The 24,358-nt window shown below is 45.8% G+C and overlaps 1 protein-coding gene and 1 non-coding gene across 3 annotated transcripts; one reads left to right on the top strand and one right to left on the bottom strand.

Annotated features, from left to right (window-relative positions):
- Positions 1-225: 225 nt before the first annotated feature.
- PLP1 (proteolipid protein 1) lies at positions 226-15,890 on the bottom strand. Of its 2 annotated transcripts, none has more exons than XM_004717725.2 (7): positions 15,755-15,890; positions 6,623-6,809; positions 5,605-5,866; positions 4,430-4,598; positions 3,876-3,949; positions 3,068-3,133; positions 226-2,298 (listed from the first exon to the last, which is right to left on the bottom strand). In XM_004717725.2, exons 1-7 carry the CDS (start codon positions 15,756-15,758, stop codon positions 2,227-2,229), a joined length of 834 nt encoding a protein of 277 aa, XP_004717782.1. In that variant the 5' UTR covers positions 15,759-15,890; the 3' UTR covers positions 226-2,226. The 2 variants fall into 2 exon arrangements, with proteins under 2 accessions (XP_004717782.1, XP_045146587.1); XM_045290652.1 differs by having other exon boundaries at positions 5,710-5,866.
- Positions 15,891-23,637: 7,747 nt separating this feature from the next.
- LOC115869793 lies at positions 23,638-23,828 on the top strand. Its single transcript, XR_004046378.1, has one exon. It is a non-coding gene; the product is annotated as a U2 spliceosomal RNA (small nuclear RNA).
- Positions 23,829-24,358: the final 530 nt, after the last annotated feature.

Genomic DNA, 24,358 nt, shown 5'->3' with positions numbered 1-24,358 from the left:
AGCTCAGCAGCTCAAATCTACCAGTGGCTCTGTCAATGAAAGACACGGCAATCTTCTTCCATAAAGATTTACAACCTTGACAACCCGATGTATTTATTCTTGTCTGTCCTGTAGGGTCACTGTGAGTCAGAATTCAACTCAATGACCATAGGTTTGGATTTTAGGTTTTGGTTACTGTGGGGTCAAAGAGAACAAGTCACACAAAAGACACACTGCTTGATTGAGAACATTCTTAATTTTATTTTCTTTAATTTTATAAAATACATTTTATAAGATAAGTTTCTAAAAGTTTATATTTATGGGTGTTAACATTGAAGTTTTACATCAGAAACGAAGGAAACACTTTCAGTTGATTAACTCTTTTTGTGTGTGTATATGTGTGTATGTATGCAAGTGAGGTTTTCAGGGAAGAGTTGGTTATTCGTTATGTCATTAAATCAAAACAAAACACAAGGCGTGGGTTACTTCACTTTTCTTGATCTTGATTGGTTTCTTACAGAATCTTTTCCCTCTATTCCCTCTATGTAGTCTGGAAGCCTATCTTATAGACTGGTCTGAAAATATATATATACATACCCAAGTGTCTTTTTGTAATGATCTTACATCTCCTTGGACATTGGGGGTTAAAAACAAAACAGCTTTTGATAACAAAAGAGCTACAGTTGTACCCTTATGATCTTTCCTTGACGAAGACCACTCAGACTTTCTTAAACCCCAAGTTAACAGAAATATCAAGAGAAGGCTGAACTCTGGGAGCGATTCAGGTCTCAAATTCTTTCTGCTTGTCCTTTTCAATGGAAGCTTACCAACTGCAAATAGCTGATGTGTGATGCATTCATTTTGTAATGAGATTTATACCTGAAGATAATAACCTATATGATAAACCTAACCCATCAATACACAAGATGTAAATTAAACCTCCCACTAGCTAGAATGCTCAAGTAAGTTATTCAAATTTTGTTTTGCCAAATTTGTTTCTACAGAGGGCACAATAGTAGAAAATCCCAATAGATGCATAGAATGCATCAATTTTAAATAACTTTTGTGTTTGATTTTCATTTGTTGAGGAATTGTAACCAAGGAACCATCCGTCAGACCTTTCGGGCACAACCCCAAATGTGTTACAGGGGACAAACAAATTGGGAAAAGTGAAATGTGCATCATTCTGAAACAAATCAAGATCTGTAGATCACCTACATAATTGACAATACCCCATGAAAAGAGCACCATTGCGAAGATAGAACAGAGGCCAGAAAACACAGTTAACTGAAAAAAACATAATGATGATAATAACACACTATCCAAAGAGTCCATCCTGTGTCTACCAGAGGGCCCTCTTAGGTTACACTGTTAACCAGCAGCAACTATTGCTCTTTAGGCCGGTCCTTTTCCTAGAAGCTAGTTTCCCTCTATTTTCAGCTCCCTGGAAACCCCAGGGTTGTCATGGTAGCTGTAATGAGGGAAAGGAGGAGTGAGAAGATACTGGCAACATCCTGTGTCTTCCCTAACAAGGTGCAAGGCTAGGCGCCCCCTCTGTCTACACAGATGCTATGCTCTCATGTGCTGTAATTAGGGTTGGCTAAGTTAGAGCTTAAACAGTAGTCCGTCACCATCAGGGTCAGTGCTCGCTTTCTGTGAGTGAAAGATCCTTGCTCTGACTCCCTTCTCCCAGCTGCAGTAGGCAGATTTGGGCAAATGCTCTCAAGGCATAGCTGCTATTCTTTTTTCTTCTAGCTTCAGTGCTACTACAGAAACAAGACTGAGATCTCTGTCTTGCACACCAAGGAGAGTCTACTTGGCTCCTACAGATGGCAAGGAGACCAAGTAATTTCCTTCCCTCTACCTGAGCATCTTTCTGTTCACTTAGTTTTCCATCAGTGGAAGTACCCTGTGAGAAGAAAACACTTCCTGGTCCTTAAAAGATGCTTGAACATTCAATTAAAGCCTCCATTTCTTCCGGACTTGCAGCTGGGGAGTCATCTTCTCAGACATTTCCCATTCCCAGCAGGAACCAGCTGTGAAGCACAAAGACTAAGAGAGGTACATAAGAGGGGAGAGTCCACAGAGAAACGGCAATTACTGCAAGACTCTCCTTTCTTGTTACACTCGTCAAGTAAGAAGAGGGCCAGTCAGTGGCGAAGGCAAAGAGTTAAGATGAGAGACACGGCATCGTAGGCTGTGTGGTTAGAGCCTCGCTGTTAGAGAAAGGGAGGTTTCTACAAGAGATCAGAACTTGGTGCCACGGCCCATGAGTTTGAGGACGGCAAAGTTGTAAGTGGCAGCAATCATGAAGGTGAGCTGTGGGGAACAGAAGAGACAATGTGAGTGAGAGGACGAGGAAGCGCAGCCTCTTCAAATCCCTTTGGGAACAAGAACAGGCACTTCCCAGGCTTTCTCCCCACGTACTCGACTAGAAGTCCTCTCTGAGACATTGCCTTCTAATGGCTCAGGTTCAGAGAATCAACTCAACCAGGACCTGTACCTCACAGACAAGGGGACTTCAAAACTTTTCCAGAAAAATGGATTCAAAATATTATGAAATTTTTCCACAAACTCTTTGAATCCCCCTCAGATACTCAGCAATCTAGCACCACGTTTCCCTAAGGTAAGCGAATAACACGTGGACTCTACCATCATCAGGCCCCTAAGTCTGGAACCTGGAGACAGAGAATGCTTAGTGTAGACACCTGACACCAAGCCCTCTTATGCGTAAGACATCAATGTATTTTACAAAGTGCAAAGCAACACAGCTCTATATAAAAGGCTAAGCATGAGGGACCAGAAGTTTTATGGTTGCAGAGCACTTAGCAATATTGCATGATTTTTAATGCTAAATATTTGCATTCACGAGAGTGAACCACCTCTTTCCTCATGCCATTTCTCTTATTTCTGTTTAATTTCTATAGTTTTCTACCATTACAGCCCAAACTCTATAGAGAGGCTCACAGTTTTCTATACTTTTTGCTAACCATCTCCTTACAATAGCTTCTCTCCAGCATCCTGTTCAGCATGGCTGCACCTTAACTCAGGATCATTGATTTACCAAAGTCATTCGAAAACAGCTCACCAGAGAAACCAGTGTGGCTGCAGCCCCCACAAATGCAGCAATAAACAGGTGGAAGGTCATTTGGAACTGTAAGGAAAGAACAAGAGGAAAACATGCTGCTTAAAACGGCAAAGAGATACTCTGCTGTAGAGCAGGAATGTGGCTTTCTAAATGCTTGCTATCTTTCCTGTGTGCTAACTATGCATGATTAACTAAACTGTTAGTCTGCACTGACTGTATACTTCCTCTTCTTCAGTGTACATCATGGCACCAACACAGAACACTCGTAGAATAATGTAGTCAATAATCAACTGCTTCCTAGAGTCTTGCCCAGGGTCTCATTTCGCTTTCGATAGTCTACTGTCTCCCTCTGCAGGATTTACTTTTCTCCCCCTGCCTCATCTATTTGCAACATAAAATCTTCCATTTTCCAATTTAAAAAAAATCCATGCTCAGCAATTCCAAAATGGGAAGTGTTTTGTCAAACCTCTGTGCACAGCTCACTTTTGTGATAAATCTTTTTTTTTTCTTTCTAGCTCAAAGATTGAAAATTTTCTTTTGGAGGATTTTGCCATTAAACTCCATCTGTACTTAAAGCTATCAACTTATTTTTAGGGGGTGGGGGGAGTTTGGGAATGGGAGTTTTCCTATGCAGCTCTAGAGAAAATGGATGTTCCATTGGCTCAGGCATCCTGAGGTGATATTTTGTAGACAGCAACCGGATAACTCAGAATCTATCAAAGAGACCCTGTGGTCCTTAAAATGTAAGGTCAGGGGTATGCATTTGTATGGGACTAACCATTCCATTGTAAAATAACTGTTTACTCACCTCAGCTGTTTTGCAGATGGACAGAAGGTTGGAGCCACACACCTTGCCAGGGAAAGCGTTCCATGGGAGAACACCTAAGCAAAACACACAAATTAACCAGGATAAATATGATGGAGTCATAAGGCCACATGGTGACTTTTCCCAGAGCCCTGTTTCCATCTTTAATCACCCTGGCTGAAAAGTTGGATCCTATAAATAATCCAGATTCTATTCCCTAAAAGGAGTCTTGCAATAATGAGAAAGAGTTATGAGAAAGTTGTGAAATCTTGCCCTTATTACTGAAATGTGTTGCTTCTGAGGTGGCAGCAACAGTCAACTAGAATAGATCTGTTGTTCAGCCAAGAAAATTCCCACCACTTTCAAGACGCTCTCCTGCCAGGGCAGAAAGCTTTCTAGTTTCTGTAGCGAATGATCAACAATCTAAGACCCAGGAACCTAATCTTATCCACCCCCCACCCCCCGTAACCACCCCCCCCTCTACCCTAGAAAAAGAACCAGGTAGATTATGCTTCCATAGAATATGGGAAGTCCAAGGCATCCATTCCCTAACTCACCGTACATTCTGGCATCAGCACAGAGACTGCCTATGCTGGCAGAAGTCTTGCTGGGGAAGGCAATAGACTGACAGGTTGTCCAAGTGTTGAAGTAAATGTACACAGGCACAGCAGAGCAGGCAAATACCAGGAGCCACACAACAGTCAGGGCATAGGTGATGCCCACAAACTAAAATGATTGACATGGGGTGGTTAGAGATCAGCATTAATTTACAGATGTTGAAACACAAATTGGGAGATCTTGGAGTGGCATGTGCCAGACACAAAACCAGATTCCAGGAATCTCCACCAACTGAAATTAGTGAACAGGGTATCTCTGCCAAGAGTCATTGGCAGTATCTACTAAGAAATGGTCCCAATTGTGACAGAGGGTGGGGGTAGTGGGTGGGGGTTGGAGTGAGATGGACCCCTGGGTTAGAGAGGCTTCAGGAGAGTTTCTGGGTAGATAAGGTGTAAAGAAAACAAAACAGATCTTGAAGAAAGTCGTGCCACTTCATACCTTAGGAGGCTGAGCTTAGAAAATGTTCCTTGTCATTGGACTTTTGGTCCCTAGTCATTGAACAAAGCCAATTGGAGATTTAAATTTCAGATCCCAAACCTTTCTAAGTCAACTGCTGGCTGTACATTGTCACAACCTGTACATGATCAGCCCCCATGTACCTTGTTAGAAGCACAAATAACACTTGAAAGAAGTTAAATGTGCACATACTCTAGTTCCCTCTGTGACATCCAACAGGATAAGACCCCAGAATATGTTGAATTCCACCTTGGAGTCAGTTTTTCAATTTACATTAGATCAGGCCTAAATCTCAATCCCAGTGAGTGGTATCTTAGATTTGTTCAGTCAGGTCCACTCTTGCTGTGGTCCTTGCTACCATGAGAATAGAAGGATACCAACAGATGACTTAGAAATAGTTCAACTGTAGAAAGCATCTCACCCTATGCTTGCTTTTCACTTCGTGATGGGATTTTCTAGGGAACATTTGAAAGGAGAGGCTAAGCCGGCCAGGCACCACGTTCTTCCTGACCTTCTCGTTCGACTGTAGCCATCACTACCTCACTCAAAAGCCAGGCCCCTCGCAAGGACCCAACCTTGAGTGAGAGTGAGGCTACAGACTCACGTGCATTCATTCCCCCACCCCTTGTTATTGCCACAAAATCCTGAGGATGATCACCTTGTCGGGATGTCCTAGCCATTTTCCCAAACAATGACACACCCGCTCCAAAGACTGAGCTTGATGTTGGCCTCTGGAACCCCTCCCCTTCTGGCCCCCTGTTACCGTTGCACTCAGGCCCTTGCCGCAGATGGTAGTCTTGTAGTCGCCAAAGATCTGCCTGACTGCGCCGGTGGTGTAGAAACCCTCAGCCAGCAGGAGGGCCCCATAAAGGAAGAAGAAAGAGGCAGTTCCATAGATGACATACTGGAAGGCATGGATCCTGCATGGACAAATATATGTAATAAAAGAGACCAGATAATCTTAATGAGGACCCAGTGGCCCTTCCTGCATAAACGAGATCGACACCTGAATGGGCACCTGAACAAGGCTAGGGATTCTCTAGGGTTCCTTCCTCCATTGCCCCACCCTCACGGAAATAAACAAAGACAGAAAGCATGGGACCAGAAACGCATGATCGATCCTCTACCCACAACTTGCTTATTCTAGGACCTGAAGGACTAATGGTCCTGATCCCCTTCCCTGACCTTCAGAGAGGCTACCTTAGAGGTGTGAGGTGAGAAGAGGTAGGCATGGAGGAAAAGAGCTCAAGAAGCAAGACCCTAATATGCCCTAGGAACTGGGAGGCTTACTGCTAGACCTGAGCAGACTTGAGAAGTATCAAATCAAGAGCAGCGATCTCACTCAGTCTGGTCCTTGTCCTTCCCTAAATTTCCTGTATCTACCCTTAGGGAGGTTACAATTCAGCAAGTATTAACCATATTGTGATAAGATAGATGGAAACATGAGCGAAAACAAGGGGAAGGTGAGGAGTGGGCTGGCCAGCAGGCAGATCCCCCTTTCTAAATCTGGCACATCCCCCTTAATTGAGGGAGCCAAATACGGCCAATGTAGAGCGAGTCCGTCTCCTATGTGGCTCTTTATCCAACTCCTAGTAGTCACTAAGATACGGATTCTGTATCTCCAGAAAGGAGAGAGGGAGGAAGAGGAGGGCTTTTCTAGGAGGACAGGTACTTACACATTGATGAGATACTCATAATCCTGGTAATTTTTGGAGAAGTAGGTCTCAATTAGTTTTTCTGTGCCAGTAAGTGCTTCATGTCCGCAGCCACAGAACAGGGCCACCCCAAAGAAACACAATCCAGTGGCCACCAGGGAAGCAAAGGGGGCCCCTACCAGACATCTTGCACAGCACTCTAACAAGCCTGCAGAAAGAGGAGAGAAAACAGTCAGGGAGGTATCAGACGTAGCTCATGCCACCCATGCTCACAAGCAGGGACATGGTGCTCACGACAGAGTCCAAACACAGGCGAGTCTGGAATCTTGAATGGACTCAAAATCCTTACTTTATTCCATTCTTGAAGATAAAGGCTTACTTTAATTCCCAGCTTTTGTTCTTCCTAATTCATTTATTTAAGTAACAAACTAGAGAGATTATGCAACCAGTCCCTCCTTTCTCATCAGTCCATTTCGTTTGTTTGCTTGCTTGTTTTCTTGGCTTGGTTTGTCATTCAACAACTGTTTATGGAGCACTTAGGTGTCCAGAACACCACTTGTGCTGTTATGAGGGATGCGAACACATAAATATACAGACTCTGCCACATGGGAGGGCTATGTGTTTGTTTACTGGAAAGACTTAGCTATGTAGACTTAATATTTTCAACTAAGAGTTCTAGGCAGCCAAATAAGTGGTTACAGAAGGTGAAGGGTATTTGGGAGGGGGCAGGAAGAGTGAGAGTGACCTAGATATCGTGGCACTGTCAGGCAGGATCTGAGTCTTTTTTTTTCTGGATTAACATATTGATTTTATTTGAGCAATGAAAGTGTTAACATTGATTTTCTTTTTTTTTAACATTTTATTAGGGACTCAGACAACTGCTATCGCAATCCATATACACATCAATTGTGTAAAGTGCATTTGTACATCATTCTCAAAATATTTTCTCTCCACTTAAACCCCCATTAGGTCCTCATTTTACCCCTCCCTCCCCGCGCTCCCCTCCCTCATTAGCCCTTGATAGTTTATAAATTGGTATTTTGTCATTTTGTCATATCTTGCCCTGTCCGACGTTTCCCTTCACCCACTTTTCAGTTGTCTGTCCCCCAGGGAGGAGGTCACATATAGTTCCTTGTAATTGGTTCCCTCTTTCCTACCCACTCTCCCTTTACTGTCCCTGTTTCGCCACTCACACCACTGGTCCTGTAGGGCTCATCCGCCCTGGATTCCCTGTATTTCCAGTTCCTATCTGTACCAGTGTACATCCTCTGTCTAGCCAGACTTGCAAGATCGAATTTGAGTCATGGTAGTGGGAGCGGGGAGGAAACATTTAGGAACTAGAGGAAAGTTGTATTTCTCATCGTTGTTACATCGCACCCTGACTGGCTCATCTCCTCCCGGAGGGATCTGAGTCTTAAAGGGCACTTCAGGTACAGTAAGGAGAACTTTGGAAATTATGTGCTTCTGAATAAGTCCTGAACATTTGCTCCTGGAATGCTAGATTCCACTGAGAGGACAAGGGACCGTAGTCTGAAGGAAAGAGGGCAGGAGTTAGTGATGGAAATAATTACTATTATTCACAATGATAAAATACAGGGTTAAATTGTTGTTGTTGTTATTTGAACGGCTCTCTTCCTATTTTGCAGCTTAGCCTATGTCCCCACACTCAGTTCCACTCTGAGGTTCTGCCAAAGCAGCTACAAAGAGACGATGCAAAGTCAGCAAAGCTAGCGAAAACACCCCAGGGCTGGGAGCCCAGGTGCCCGAAGGTGCTAGGATCCCCAAACCTGGTATCCCAGGCTCCATGTCACTGTTGCTGAGATATGGGAAAGGCACAGAAGTATCAGACTCTGAAAACAACTCTACCCCACATACTAGCCCTTATCCTCTAAGGTGCCACATGGAATGAAACTTAGATGTAAAAGAAATGGCTCCCCCTTGCCTCATGGACAAGTCTCAAAGGGGTACAAAGAATGAATGTGTTAAGCTGTTCAGACAAAAATAAACACACACACACACATACATAGATGTAGATGTATATGCATATCTCGAGAGAACACCCTGATGGCAATGCTGGGCAAAGTGCTGGGCTGCTAACTGTAAGGCCTGTGGTTCATGAACCTGCCCGCCACTCCTTGGGCGAAAGCTGTGGTTACCGACTCCCTTAAAGATTCACAGTCTTGGATACTTGCTATAGGGTCACTGGGTGGCAGCATCAACTAACTCAGTGGCAGTGGGATACACACAGACACGCACTTATCTAGTCAGTAAATGTATTGGGGATCTACAAATTTCAAATAAGCATGTTGTGATTCCTTAGCGAAAGAGATAACTCATATGGATTTTGGTTGAACTCAAGCATTTCTCCAAGCCGAGCTCACTGGTCTATACCAGGGGATGCAAGAGTCCTTTGCCTGGTCCTCTTCACTCTAGGACCCTTTCTTTTTAATCCTGAGCACATGTGCATCTGACGATTTGCATGACGGCATATTGCACCACCATGACTAGTTTTGAGGGGAAAAGTTATCTCTATCATGGGGAAGCTGAGGCTCTGTTCCCAGAGTCACAAAATGGGTGAGTCCCATTACCCTCCAACCCCCCAAAATGACAGCCCTCCTCTGGGCCTTTGAAGAGTCTTCTTCAAAGAGGCATATATGTCATGCCCGAGACGAGGCTCAGAAGCCCAAAGTCAAGCAAACATAGTAGCTAACATTTACAGCAGAACTGGATACCTTTTCCCAAGAATGGAAGCATTGCTGCCAGAAAACCTGGCCTCTATGGAGAGTGATCCATTTGGAGTTGTGCTGCTGCTAAGCGGTAACTGAGTTTACTTAGCGTAAAGGTTGCAAGAGTGGTCGGTAAGAAACCCTCATCAGAGCCAGCCCATAGTGCATATGTGTGTGTACATGCATGTTCATACGTACCAATATGCAATTATGCATATGTGTGTAACAGATAGAGCAACTTCCTGGCTGAAACTGGCTATTGTTTTCACCAAACGATTCTAGAAAATGATCTTCCTCTTTCTCAACAGGCTCAGATGCTAGATGAATCCTATGAGTCAAGAACGGGACCTTGGAAGTAAATGGAGATGCGGGTGACTTCTCGGCCTGTGCAGCTTTTCTCCACCACTAACTTGTATACTCATCTTGTCTAGAGGGGCTCTGAGGCCTCGGGGTAGGAGCGGGGAAGGCCGGTGACCCCACTGTCCCCTTTCGCCTCAGCACAGGGTCAGAGTGTGGCCAGAGCCCTCCATAGCTATCTTAGACAAAGGAGCCTTGTTTGCCCTTGAGATCTCAGGAGGCTCATTGGTATTCTCCAGGGGCCCACGGGCCTGGGGGTGGGGAGGGGGTCAGACCCAGAGAACAATGACAAGACTGTTGGTTTAGCCCAGGCTAAGGAGAACCATCCACCCCAACAAATGGCCCTTCTGGGCCCACTCACTCACCCCAGCTTTCTCCTCCTGGGAAGGCCTCAATAGTGGTACAGGTATGATTGGGGTAGAGGAACTTGAACTCTGGCAAACCTAAGCTTTAGCTGATGCCCCCTCCAGGGTTACAAAGGTGAAAAATATGTATCATTAATATATTTGATCCCTCGATCATCATCCAGAGAACTTAAGAGTGCCCTATGCAGTGTTCCCCATGGGTGATAAATGGCTAGCCAACCTTGGCAGCAACTTTTGATACATGCTTTCTTCTCACATCCATTTCCTTCTGTTTTCCTAGAGCTCAGATAGTTTAGTGCCCCCTTTTCTGCTCTGCTGTCCCTCCAACCAAGGGACAGGAGGAAAGTGGCCTTAATGGCGTCTGAAATAAATGGGTTTGAATAAATCCATCACTTGTGTGTGACAAACCGTTCGACAATCTCAGCATAAGGATCAGAAGTCCATCTCTGTCACAATTGCAACGTTTTCTCTGAGGGCATTTCAGTTTCAGCACAAGTGAAGAACCTCTGTCTGAGCCAAAGCCAGATTTTGGATTCAACTAAGGAAAACAGAATATGTAAGGAAACATCTCTTCATCAAAGGAGGTGACGATCAATGAATTCTGAGGAAGGTCCGTCAGGTTCACTTTGGCTTGCAGCAGACCCAGAGGTGTCCTTTGGTGTGTGAAAGGTAGCGTAAAGCTACAGGCTTTCCATTTCGGTGCCCCACATGCTTTAAAGGGGTGTTGGTTTGAAGGGACTCGAGAAGAGAAACTCTCTGGTTCTCTCAAAAGATTGCCTCACATTTCCAGGCTAAGCACAGCCTGTGTCAAGGTAAAGGTGGCAGAAAAGAACTATATAGGAATAATATTTCCCAATGGAACTCCATTGGGTTCAATTTTCTGACCTTGATAAAAGGCTAAAGAGAAGAATGGTGACCCTCTTCCAGTGTTTTCAAGTTTCTATATGTGGATTCAGTCACAGAATGTAGTACCTTAGCAGTAATCTATAAACCACGGAAAACAAGAGAACTCTAAGGTCTATTACTCTAGATTAATTTGCAGTCTTGGCAGGGAGAACACGCATGCCTGTGAATTGAGACCAAAGACAGCTTAACTCAAACATTTAAATGGATCTAATCAAGTCTCATGTGCAAAAAGTAAGGAAAGGGGGAAATAATTAGTTCTGCGTTGGCTGGATTTATCTGCAAACTCCCCAAACAGGTCTAATCAATCTCTAGCCAGACATATTGCCTTCCTCCCTATCAATAGGACCATTGGACTCATCTTGATCCTTGTCCATGTAAAGGGCTGTGCTGATTCTGAAGCTATCTCTTTAAGCAGCAGCTACGAGCGAGCATCCAGGCCCTCCCTTCTTTCCCATGCCCTGGGCACGCCTCAAGGACTGGCTCCATGATGGAAATTCAGTGTGAATCTGGTTGCTCATCAAAGGGGGGAAAGGCAGGGCTTTCTTCAAAAAGGAGAGCAGAAAGAGACCAATTGTGCCTTGTACAATTCCCAGCCTGTCCCTTGAATCTAGCTGACAAAGGGAGAGATAGAAGAACCCTACACAATAGAGCTAAACAACAGGCAGGCTCATTGAGTGAGAAACTGGCCCCATCTCCCTAATTCTCTAAGCTGCACTACAGTCTTATCCTCCTCCCAGAACACACCCCTTAACCTCACCCGCGAACAGAGGCCTCCTTGATCAGGGCCTATACAAGTCGATAGAGCCAAGATGCTAGAGCAGCAGTGACTGGTACTGGGGATGCATGGGCCTCAGTGGGTGGGCTCTAGGAGTAAAACAACAATCATCAGGAGGTGCCAGATACAAACAAAGACGCTTGCTTCTGGCCTTATCCTCAACAAAGCCCTGTCTATGATCTTGCCTTTCAAACATGATATCAACACATACCACATTCAAGAACTAAAAAGGATCCCTTCAGTCCCTGGCTCCTGGGAATCCAAGCCCTCGTGCATAGTCGAGTCATGTGCACAGTCTTAAATAAAGTAGAAACTCGTCCTCTTTTTTGAGACAAGTAATACTATTATTATGGCAATAGCATCTGGACCACTATGCTTCCTGTGCTACCCAAGATCCACACACGATACACAGGCACGCACGTGAGCACTTGCGTGCACTCACAAGCACACAGGGGCATGCCAGTTTTATGCTCAAATTACCTATTTGGGAGGCAGAGTTAGGAGCTTAATTATTAACTCTGACCCCTGACACATGGTCTCCACCTGGTCCACTTATGGGTGGTCCCTAGCACTAAACTAAGAGACAACAGTTGTCATATGTTATCACTGAGATCAGTCTCCAACTGATTTCCCTCTCGCTCCTTGGTTGCAGTGTGAATCTGAGGGGGGAAACGAAGCATCCTTCTCTTCTTTGGGATGTCATTGGCTGCTCTCCGGAGAGCCTGGCAGAGAGAACTCAGAGGTCAGAGCAGAGCTGAGAGATTTCCAGGAGGACCATTCTGCAACAGCCAGAGAGGGATTAATCAATCAGCGCTTGCTGAGCTCGTGACACGAGTTTGGCCCTGGTGGGCCTGGCAGCGAAAAGGACTGGAAAGCTCTGCAGCTCAACTGGCCCAGCGGATGCGACCGACTCCAGCCAATCATGCTAGTGCCCTCACATGAACTTCTCTGCACCCAGTGATGTGTGGACAGCGAGGACACCTCCACCATTATTGTCTTTGAAGGCCAAGAACTAAACCACAGGGATGGATTCCAGGGCTTCACAATGATGCACAAAGAGGCAATGGGGGAAACAAGGTACCCCTGGCTGGGCTACTGCCTTGATGGGTTTGGAGACTGTATTTCTCCCTCCCACTTGTCTCCTAAGGGTTTCTTGAATCTTGCTATTGCTCAGATAGCTCCAAGAGAACAGTTCCACTGTCAGGCTTTGGAGTAAACTTGTTTTTTCCTAGCCTAGAGCCAAGGGGAAAACACCCCAAAGCAGAATTCTCCAAGAGCTCCTCTAGCTCTGTGGAGCCAAGGTAAAGAGTAGGGGGCACTGGGGTGTAGGGGCGGGTTGGGGGGCAGGGAGGCGGTGCTGTGCTCAGCCATTTTAGTCCATGTCTCTAGCATCAGTCAATGAAGGTGCTGGTTTGGATCTGGTTTCATTTCAGCTCCTATCGTGGCTGCAGTGTGCTTGCAGCCTTGTGCCAGCATCGTTGCAGGAGTGCTTGCAGCATCCATGTGGCATCCACGCAGTATTCTTGGTGAAATGCACTTCATCCCCAGGCATCTGATAAAAGGGGACCCCTGCTCTGCCTCCACACTCTTTCCCTGAGTTGCATCCACTTACTCTGAGCCAGACCAAACTCAACTACTCTACACACAGCCACCTCTGGAAGGAAACATCCCAGTCTGGTTACCAGGGTAACAGCCACTGTTCTCAGACAACAGACTTGCCAAAGCCAAGACTTTGATCTTCAGTAATAGCATTGTGTTATTGAGCAGAGAAAAAGCAGCCACTGCTCTTTGGCTCTTTTCCAGTTCCATTGTTATCCCAAAGACTCATTTGGAATAACCCCCTCCCAAGTCAGGACTAATTATAATGAGCTATCATTTCCCTATAAATCTTCTGTGCAGGCACTACTGAATTCAGAGCTCTTCATTGTTCCAGTCGTAAGGGATTCTATGTGGCAGAGGTTTCGAGCTCCCTGGTCTTAGAGATAATTAGACAGAAGCTGTATGATGATTTAATTGGCTGCTGTACAAGGCAATCCTACATAGGAGGTTGGCTCAGACAACTTCTAAAGATTCTTCCAATCTCAGATTCCATGATATAATCTGTTTCACTGCAATGGCTAAACAGCAACCATATTCCACCTCAGAAGCAGTGCCAACTCAATACCTTGTTAAAGATGGTCTATCCACCATGGATGGATGGATGGATTGTGATAAGAGTTGTACGAGCCCCCAATAAAATGATTTTTTAAAAGATGGTCTATTGTGCACAAACTATTTAAGATGTCCTGTTAATGAATAACTGAACACTCAATGGCTCCTCCATCATAGGTACATGGCCAATGCATTGCCTCCGGCCAGAATTTAGGCTCCAATCTACGTCCTCAGGAGTACCTTTCTCCATGACAATCATCAAGCCTGCATAATGGGACCTGGTCCCAAGGTCTCCTGATTTTCTCCTGCTGCTGCCTTGGGGGCTTTCTCCCGCCCCCCCCCAAAGAATTCATAGGCAACACCCTTCTTGACCCCTTCTCCATTTTTAATTCACAAGCTACCCAATCAGCTGTTAGACATTAGATAGGGTTCTGAATGTTCCCTGGGGGAGGAACTGAGGTCCGCCAGCAGTCACCTTTCATCCAGCCACACTTACCCAATGAATCTTACCCAAGCACACAAAGAAGTCCCAACCACCCCGCAAAGAGGAAAAGTCAGCCTGCGCATGCGTCCATTGCATAATAAGTGGGAAGATCCTGATTCACCATTTTAACAGTGCTTGCCCAATTTCAAAGAACTTTTGCATTGCTTTTATTTGATTCTCACCATCCTGAAAATAGACACACCAGTTGTTGTTATTTCCATTCTCCCAGTAATAAAACGATCATCGGCGGTGACCTACCCAAGGCCACACATTTCATGAAGGATAGATATCTGGGACTCAATCCTGGTTGGTTTGACTCCTAGTCCATTGCTCAGTCCATTTCACTCTCCTACCCAAAGAGCTCGCTCAGTGTTTTAGGATAAGACCACTTAAGGAGGACACCAGCTCCCTATCATTGAAAACTGTCTTTCAGTGGGCACTGTTGGACTCTACTGTGTATTAAATTTGATGGTGAATACATGGGGCAATTGAGTCTCCTTTCACATAGGATGCAATCTAGCTACTATCCTTACTTTTCCAAATATGAGCAGGGTCTATGTGTCTCTGTAGAATCCTGTACAGACAAAGGCGCTTGGGCTCTGCACACTTTGCTATGAGTAGATACCACCAGAAGCCAAAAACCAAGCGCTTTTGATTTGCTCATAGTCCTGGAGAAGCCCTCAGTACTCAACCAATTCAGCAAAAGACCCAAGGTCTCAGCAAATCCCGTCAAAAGCAGGAATTCCAAGTCTGAGCCATGTCCTCAAGAAGACCGAGACTGTGCTACTTTCTAGAAATAGTCATGCACACACACACACACACACACACACACACACACACACACACACACACCTCTAGATATATCTGTTACTCATGGCTTCATTTTCATCTCCCGAATCTGAATTTGGCCTCCTTGGCCATGACCAAGCCCTAGTCCAGCTTGCCTAGTTCCCCAACATCCTAATGAGGCCAAATCAGGTACAGGTTTTGTATCAAGCAAGCAATTCTTTGGAACACCTGAGGGCTACCCAACATTCAGTTGCCTCCAGTGGAACAGAACCAGGGTTGCCGGCTGCCCCAGCCTTAAGACAAAGTAGAGGGAAGTGAGGGAGTAAGAAGACCCATGTTCACATCCATCCTGCTGGGTACTCCAAGGACCTGTGGCTCTCTCCATGTGCTGCTGCAAATCTTTGGCAATAAAGCAAGCATCATTCTCAATATAACAGAAGAGGAGTTAATCTAGCTGCATGCTGCGGAATTAAAAAGAGAACAAGTGCACAAACACAGCTGATTGGAACAATTTGTAAACCCTCAACCCCAAAATGGGAAGTGATCTCACAAATTTCTATACCTCCTTGCATCTTCTCTGTTAAAGTTTTTGAAACTCACCCATGTCTTTGGGACTCTGACTCCAGTTGTAGCTGGCTGGCTAGTCTGCTTTGTGGCTGATTTTGTTCAGCTGGAAGGAGCCCGGTCTCTCCAGTCTCCTCCGGTCCTTTACTTTTTCTCTCTGAGTATCTTTGTCCTCTTCTCCTGCAATGAAAAGGGCTTTCTGATTGACAGCCAACCCCCTTAAAGAGACAGGCCCACTTTCCTCCTCCTCTCCCCCTCCCCTTCTCCTCTTGTCCCCACCTCCTCAGGGATACTCCCTTTTCTGAGGGCTCCATTTTCTCTTTCTGCCTTTCTCTGCCAATTGTTTCATTTTCTTTCTTATTTATTTTATTTTAACACCACCACCCGCAAGGCTTGTCTGTGTGGAATTTCACTTTGCTCCAGAGACATCTGGAAATGTATTTTGGGGGTGGAAGAAGAGGTCCTGGAAGCCGCCAATTGCTCCTGGGGTCTCTTTGGTATGGGATGTGCCAGTGCAAGGTTCAAAAGCCATGGGAGGGGTAGCACTGTGCAAGAGTCGACGATCAAAAACCAAGATGCTATCTTCCAGCCTCCTAACTCTGCCCCTCCCGCCCAGCTACCTACTATTCCTTTCCTCTTACTTCCTGGCAAGTGAGCACCCCCTTCCCCCAACCCAGCTCTAGAAATCGAAGAAAGAAGACAATTTCTCCTTTAAAGATAGTGTCCTCTAAGTCCTTCTTGGTTTCAACTGAAGGCAGACAAAATTCAAGATATTGATTCCACGAACAGATTGTAACCAAAATGGGAGAGGCTAGATTCATCATAACTGTATAGATAGGATGACAGAGACCAGAGAGGGGACAGGTCAAGTGTGTGAGAATAAGGTAGTCAATATCCAATCCAAAGGGCATGGTCTTTTCTTCTAAGAAATTAGACCATCAAGAGGCAGGGAATAAAAGGCTGGGTTGATGCAGCAGGTGGTTGTGGTGTAGAGAGAAGGCGAAAGGAAATGTAGTTCTTTTTGCCCCAGAAAAAGGAACATGGAGAAAAATGGCCAAAATGGCAAAAACTTGCCATACAAAGAACAGCTGTTACTAAAGACGAAGGCAGTTGAGTGCTAGTTGAGGTTAACTTGGGCAGTCTGACTAGAAGGGAATCTAGTTGCTCTCAGGGCTCCTAACTGATGCTGTCTCTCCCTTCAAAGGAGGCACAGATAGCTTGACCTTGAAGCCATTATTCACTTACAGATGACCTACAGAGAAACTGGTCATCTCTTGGAAGAGTTCAGGGAAGGAAGGTACAGCATCTCAATTTTCCCCCCCTTGGGAAAAGAGAGGAGGGGAGGCAGGTGCTAAACAAAACCTAGAATATTTCTGTGCATGGGAAAAGGTAAGATTATGTCTTATCGCGTTCTCTTCATACCATGACCTTAGGTAATATTTCTGGCTTGTGCTCCGCTGTTATGGAATGGATGAGTTTTCTGAAGATGTCCCTGGGCTCCCAACGTCTGAAGTGTTTTGGACTTGCCCAGAGTTCTAGATGCTGGTTCCTTTACTCTTATACCATCCCCAAGGATCCCTGTAAATGCAGAACAGTGGAGTAGCTGCTTTCCAGAGCAGCCCAGTGCCCTCACTAAGTCATATGACTAATGTTAGAGGGCCCTAGGGTCTCTGCCCTCCCCAGTCTTGCGATTCAGTCATAGGCGCTTCCTGCTGTGGAAGTTGGATTGTGGTAGCATAGTGCCGAAAGTTAGCTTCTGGATGGTTGTTGTCATAATGGTCCTGCAGGAGGTGGAGGACCAAGAGCAAAAGTCAACAGACTTGGCCCGTAGCTCATCAGAGGGCAAAAGAAGCTGAGTCCCAACTTGCGAGTTCCTGATTTGGGAGATGAGAGCGATGGTTCATTAAAGCTCAAAGAGACATGACAGGCAACTGGCCCCAGCTGAATCCTCTCATGAATCTTCCCCTAAGATCCTCGGTAGCAGCTCTGGGAACTGCTAGGTTACTCAGAAGAAAAGATTTATTCCCAATAATCACAAATCAAATTAATCAACCATATTTCCCTAACACACATTTCCCTTTTGCTTTCTCCCATCTCTACTTAATTTTTCATCTTATCTGACCCCTAAATCATAATATTTGTGTACCTCTTTCTCCGTGTGGCTGTCATTTTATTTCTTTACACTTTTCTTGATTGAGCATGGCTTACTGTCTTCTCCTTGTTCCTATGGTTAAAGCGGCCAAGTGCTTAAACCACCACGCCATCAGATCTCCTTCTGAGCAAGATAACAGGTTGGAAACTCAGGGCTTTGAAAGGTGCTTGGCCAGGTGATTGTGACAAGCTCACTCTCCCCAGTGCTTTCAAATTTCCAATTCCCTAGAATCGAGTGTATGTATCCCGGTCACTTTGTACATCCTGACACTCTCCTCAACAGCCGCTCCCCACCCCACCCCCCACCCCCAACTTCTCTCTGAGCTTTTCCCAGAGGGTTTCCTTCCAGGTCTCCCAACACCCTTTCCTACCCACCCATCCCCCAACCCCTCCCTGATTTCTGTGATTTGGCTTCCATTGGCTTTGCTGGGTGCCCTTGGCAAAATGTGCTCCCTAACTCCAGCTGGGCTCCCTGCAGTGCTTAGAGATTCCTCAAGGGGGCACTGCCAGTCTTCTTGGTAACAGCAAGCTGCCTACATTAGGTGCCTGTGGGAACAATGCAGGATTGTGCGAAACTAGTAAACAGTTTGCTTCATCCGATGGGATCTCAGAAGATCTGCGCCCTCCCCCTTGGTCCCAGCTTAGTTTGACTATGCATCTTATTTTTCGCAAATAACTCCAAAACACCTCCGCCCTCTGCTCTGCAATCTCATAATACCAGAGTCTTGAAGGCTACTGGGCACGTAGATTCTCGATGCTCCATATATAGATGTAACGCTGACACTCAGGGAGGTACAGTGGATTTCCCTTTTAGGAAAATGTAATGCCTAATCTGGTGGCCTAATCTCCGATGTCTATATAAAGGGGAACAGACAAAGCCTAGTACCAGTGAGAGCCTGAGGTACCTGTTATCACTTGAGCTTCTGGAGCCTACACTTTGCTTTTCCCCCTCATGATAACGTCCTCTCAGGCCAACTTTGGGAAGGCAAGTGGCTTCTTCCTACAACTTTTCTACCCTGCCACAAATGGTTAGCAGTATATTATGCCCTACGCATTGGGGCCAGAACTTGCCACACCCAACTTCACGTGGATTGGCTTGGCCATGACTTTCTAGCTAAGAGAAGTAAGAGCTGAGGGTCAGAGGTGCCACATACATTGATGGCTCTATCATGAGATGGAGCGAGGTATGGGGTGCTTCCCTGCCTCTCCTGAAGCTTTAAGGCATCGCGTCAGGATGGATAAAGGCCAAGTGATCAATTGGATGTGTGTTTGTGACAGGGAGCTTCTCATAGCTTATGGACAAAATGAGGGTAGCCAGGAAGCCAAACTAACAGATGAATGAACTCATGAAAGAATGCTACTGACAATGTGGAGAAACAAACAGTCCACAAAACCTGCAAAACTTTGTCCAAGAGACTTATGTTTGAAGCGATCTCTGAGCACAGCAGAAATAAAACTACTACCCTTGACTGTCATCTAACTGCCGGGGACCCACGTCATTTGTTCAGATTTGCAGCTGGGTTGCAGAGGGAGATTTCCCCAGGACACCCAGCAGGCGAAGGACAGAATCACCTCTAGAGAATGCCTCTCTCTCAACTCTAATTCCCATTACCTGGAAGACTGTTCTGTGTCTCAATCTGAAGGAAGGAAAATCCTCTGCTCCCAAGCAGGAATATCCTGGAAGAGGACAGACACCTTTCAGGGTGCTGTCGCCGGAGTTTCCAACCCTTTAGACCTTTCAGGCTAAGCAGAAGGCTCGTGTCTGTAATCCAGGACAGGAGTAAGATTCATGCAATTTGTAGCAACAGTGAAATGCAAAATCATTGAGCCCGTTGAAGCCAGTTGCCATCAGGCCAATTCCAAATCAGGGCAGCCCATGTATGCCAGAGTCGAGCTGTGCCCCACCAGCTTTTCAATGACCGATTTTGCACGAGTAGATTGCCTGGCCTTTCGACTGTGGCACAGCTCTGGGAAGACTCAAACCACAAGCATGTGGGTTAGCAGTTGAGGGTGCTAAACGTTTGTGCCACTAAGGATTTGGCTCTTGTTGTATTTGTTTGGTGTGATACTAGCATAAAGACTATGTTTCTGTTTTTTAAAGGTCTTTCATCAGTGAAAGAGGCTACAGAAATATGGTGAAATAGAGGTGAAACGTCCTGATGTTTAGGATTTCCCCTCTCAAAACCATTTTAATAACAATGGCCAAATGTGGGTCGTTGTCGAAGCTGGGCGCCAGGCACATGAAGATCCATCATACCACTTTCTCTCCTTTGTGTATGGTTGAGGTTTTTCCAAGAGCCGTTTGGGGACAGTTTTCCAAGAGCAGTCAACGGTACTGCTGGGAGGACGCATTCCGATCGATACGAATGGCAACTGCTGGGCACAGGAACTAAGGGATTGGCGGGACAAGGAGACTTCTTTTTCCCTGTATGCCCTTGCAGTTTCCTAGAATTTGTCATTATGTGCCCTGGTGGTGTAGTAGGTTACACGTTGGGCTGCCAACAGTAAGGTCAGCCATTGGGAAACCACCAAATACTCCAAGAGAGAAAGATGAGATTTTCTCCTCATATAAACATTTACAGCAAGGGTCCTCAAACTTTTAAAACAGGGGCCAGTTCACTGTCCCTCAGATCTGTTGGAGGGCCGGACTACAGTTTAAAAAAAAAGCTATGAACAAATTCCTATGCACACTGCCCATATCTTATTTTGAAGTAAAAAACAAATGGGGCAAAAACACCTGGCAGGTCGGATAAATGTCTTGGCGGGCCGCATGTGACCCGCAGACCGTAGTTTGAGGATCCCTGATTTACTGTCTCAGATACCCACAGGAGTGACCCGTGGGGTCACTATGAGTCAGAATTGACTCGAGGGTAGTTAGGTGTTTGTTTGTTTATCACTGTTCCTATATTGTTAGATGCCTGGCAAGTCAGTTTGAGTGCCATCAACCTCATGTGACAGAGAAGAACTGCCCCATAGGGTGTTCTAGGTTGTAATCTCTGCAGGCACAGATGGCTAGGTCTTTACACCCTTGGAGTAGCTGGTGGCTTTGAACAGCCATCTTTGGGGTTCACAGCCAAGCAATTAACCACTGAACCACCAGCGATGCTTATTTTCTATATCGAAGAATCTCATTTGAAATGTCTTCCAGACCAGGTTGAGCTCAGGCAGGCTGCAGGGCCCCAGGGCCTGCACCACATGGCAGATGGATCCTGCATTCGAAGCTATCAATTGCTGCAGCAGCAGGTCCCCAGCCCCCACACCCTTTCTCATGCCCTCTCCTGCCTGTGTGTTTAGAACACTGTCCAATTTCAAAGCACAGGCTGATTCCCGGGAATCCTCTCCTGAGGCACTGCTAGATGATGAAGGAAGCTTGCTACTCTGGCCCTGCTCCCTACTGGAGGAGTAAATATGAACCCTTGAAAGCAAGGAAGGTCCTCAGTCTAAGGACCCCGTCCCACCATCTCCCAGAGGTCACAAGGCCCCACCTGGCCTCTCTGCTGGTCCCACAAACAACACTCATTATTAGGGCAGCCACTCATGACTGCTTCTACCCTTCAAAGCCATGGCCCAAGACTGCCTCTTCTGAGGTAGGACTCTGCCTTTTCCAAAAGAAGAATGAGAGTACTAATACAATAACTCATTGTCCCTTTCAGAAAAGCCAGGCCAAGTCTTTAGCTCTGGCTGCTTAGCTGAGTGAAAGATGTCACTCTGGGCTATGAAAGACACCTCAATTCCAAGGTGGGCTCCCACGAAGAGTGTATAACTATGAGCCTGGGAAGCCAGGCCAGCAGCCAGGAGGGAGAAGAAGGGGAACCTTTTCTCTCAGAAACCAGAGCTTGAAGCCCTCTGGGGACCTATCCTGCTCAAATCTCTTAGCTGAGGTTTGCTGCCTCCTTTCCCCACAGCACCTCACATGAGAGGAGGAAACCTGGGTGGCTTCTCCCTCCATCAGCCTGACCTCCTGCCTCAGAGAGAAGAGGTCTGCTCCTTCCTCCCACCACCGAGTAGGATGGGGCAGGCTCTGGGCCATGGAGAGACACCACTCTCCAACAATTGTCTCCCAGGAACTGTGATGACGCAGGATTTTCTCCGTGATAGGCAGGAGGGCATGAGGGGCACTAGGCCCTGGAGCTGAGGCTGTCAGCTGACTCTGTGGAGCAGCTGCCTGCCCTCAAGCCCCATGGCAGGGCAGGGTTAATGTACTCAGCCATCCTGGGCTGTCCCTTTCTAGGCTGTGGGCTAGAAAGGAAAATGCTTTTTGTGTCTTTGTTTTGTTTTTAAGCACAATTAGTCCCAAACCATAAAGTCTAGGAAGAGATTTCCCCGGAGGACCCTTCAAAGAGAGGTTCACGTGTTCCTTGGGTTATCCTTGAAAAATCCTTCACATTTTCCAAAGCACAGCAGTTATTTCCACAGGCTGAACCCAGCCGTTCTTAGAAAGGTTTCAAGGGAGAGAGTGGCAGCAGCTGCCGTCAGCCTCTTCTCTCTCCACAGCAGAAACCTTCGGGAAAAGAAGCAAACTGGCCTCACTGAGCTCTCCTCTGAACTGGACCTTCAGCACTGCTGCCCAGGCACAGGGGGCCGATTCAACCCTCTGCCCCAGGAAAGCTCCAGCCTCTAAGCTTCCAGATTTCAGAAGAGCCACTTTATGGATATGCTGCAAGAAGAAGAGGCAATACCAAAACACAGAACAAACAAAACCCAGTTGCCATTGGGTGAACTGCAAATCCTGGTGACCCCATGTGTTGCAGAGTAGAACACTCAGGCTTATCTTTCTTCCCAAGGCACCCTGGGGACATAATGATTTACCCATTGGACTACTAACTGCAAGGTTCATGGTTCAAACCCACCAGCAGCTCTGCTGGAGAAAGATGAGGCTGTGTGCCCCCAGAAAGATTTACAGTCTTGGAAATACTATGTTGTAGGGTCACTATGAATCAGAAGCAACTCGGTGACAGTGAGTTAGCTTGGGTTTTTATCTTTCTTCCCAGGCACCTCAAGCCATCCAACCTTTTTCGTTAGTAGTCGAGTGCTTAACTGCTTCTGCCACTTAAGGATTTTGAAGAACCAATGGGGTTGGTTATTCTGAGGCGCAGCTGTTCTTCTCAACTCTACTGCCATCAAGTCAAGTTTGACTGCTAGAGACCCTGCAGGACAGGGTAGAACTGCCCCCTGCACATTTCTGAGACTATTATTCATGCTGTTGTTTTTGAGGTTGTATTGACCCAATTCACATATCATATAATTCAATTGTTGAATCCTATTGAAAAGTATTGTACACTCATCACCATAATCAATTTTAGAACATTTTCTTTATTCTTGAACCCATTATTTCTCCCCTCCCTCTCTGCCCCCTCCCTCACGAACCCTTGATAATTTATACATTATTATTATTTTGTCATGTCTTACACTGTATGACATCTCCTTCACCCACTTTTCTGTTGTCTGTCCCCCAGGGAGGGGGTTATATGTAGATCCTTATGATCGGTCTCCCCTTTCTACCCCACCTTCCCCTCCCCCTCCTGGTATCACTACTCTCATTATTGTCTTGAACCCATTATTATTAACTCATTTCCCCTGAACCTCTTTTATCATAACCCTAAGAAACTATTAATCCAGTTACTGTCTCTATAGATTTACTTATCCTGGATTTCACATATAAAGAAAAGCATACAAAAGAAAAGCCAAAAACAAAAACAAAAGAATCCAGCAGTAACAAAATAAGACAGAAAACCCACAATAGAAAAGAAAGTAGAAAATATTAAAAACTTGCTTCTCTGCCTTTTGGCTAAGATCCAGTGTAGTATCTGTTCTTATCAGCATAATATCTGATACATCCTCTATCCGAGGACAATATATGAAATGGACTTTTGGAACAGGGAGATGGAATAGGAGCTTGCTCCATCCACTCCATGCATTGATCTGGTATTGCAGTACCTCCAGGAAGGGTGCACCCTCTCGGGGACACACACACACACAAAATATTCAAAACGAAAACACATTTAAAATGGGTCAAAAGGGAGATCAAATGATAAGGTGATACATTTTAACCTAACTACATCCGACATAGTCAACTTACAATACTCTCTGTCTGATAGCAAGGCTATTCACAGCCCTGGGCTATGGTCAGAGGGGATTCACCAGAGACTTAATCCATGTGGAGACTCTGCAAAGAGATTTTGGACTTCCCCTGTCACCCATAGCCTTCTGCACACTGGGTGTTCACAATTTAAGCTCTGATGCTGTTTCTTCCTCTGGGTTTGGATTTGATTCTTTACAAACCTTAGATTAGACAGGCAGGTGTGCTCTTTTCACGTAGACTTAGCTGACCCCTCACTTCTCTGGCTGCTTGTTTTAAGACAAGACTTAAAGACCCCAGACACTATTCTTTCTGATAGCCCAGGACCATCTGATTTCCTCACCACGCTTTGCTATAGCACCCATATCTTCAGTGATCTCTTCATGAGGGCAAGTATTGAAGAGGGCCAT

Source organism: Echinops telfairi, unplaced genomic scaffold (genome assembly GCF_000313985.2).
Source record: "Echinops telfairi isolate 266 unplaced genomic scaffold, ASM31398v2 ScPeMD7_47;HRSCAF=170, whole genome shotgun sequence".
In the NCBI taxonomy this organism is placed as follows: domain Eukaryota; kingdom Metazoa; phylum Chordata; class Mammalia; order Afrosoricida; family Tenrecidae; genus Echinops; species Echinops telfairi.
Note: the sequence above shows the minus strand (reverse complement) of the source record. Positions and strands in the feature narration are given on the sequence as shown.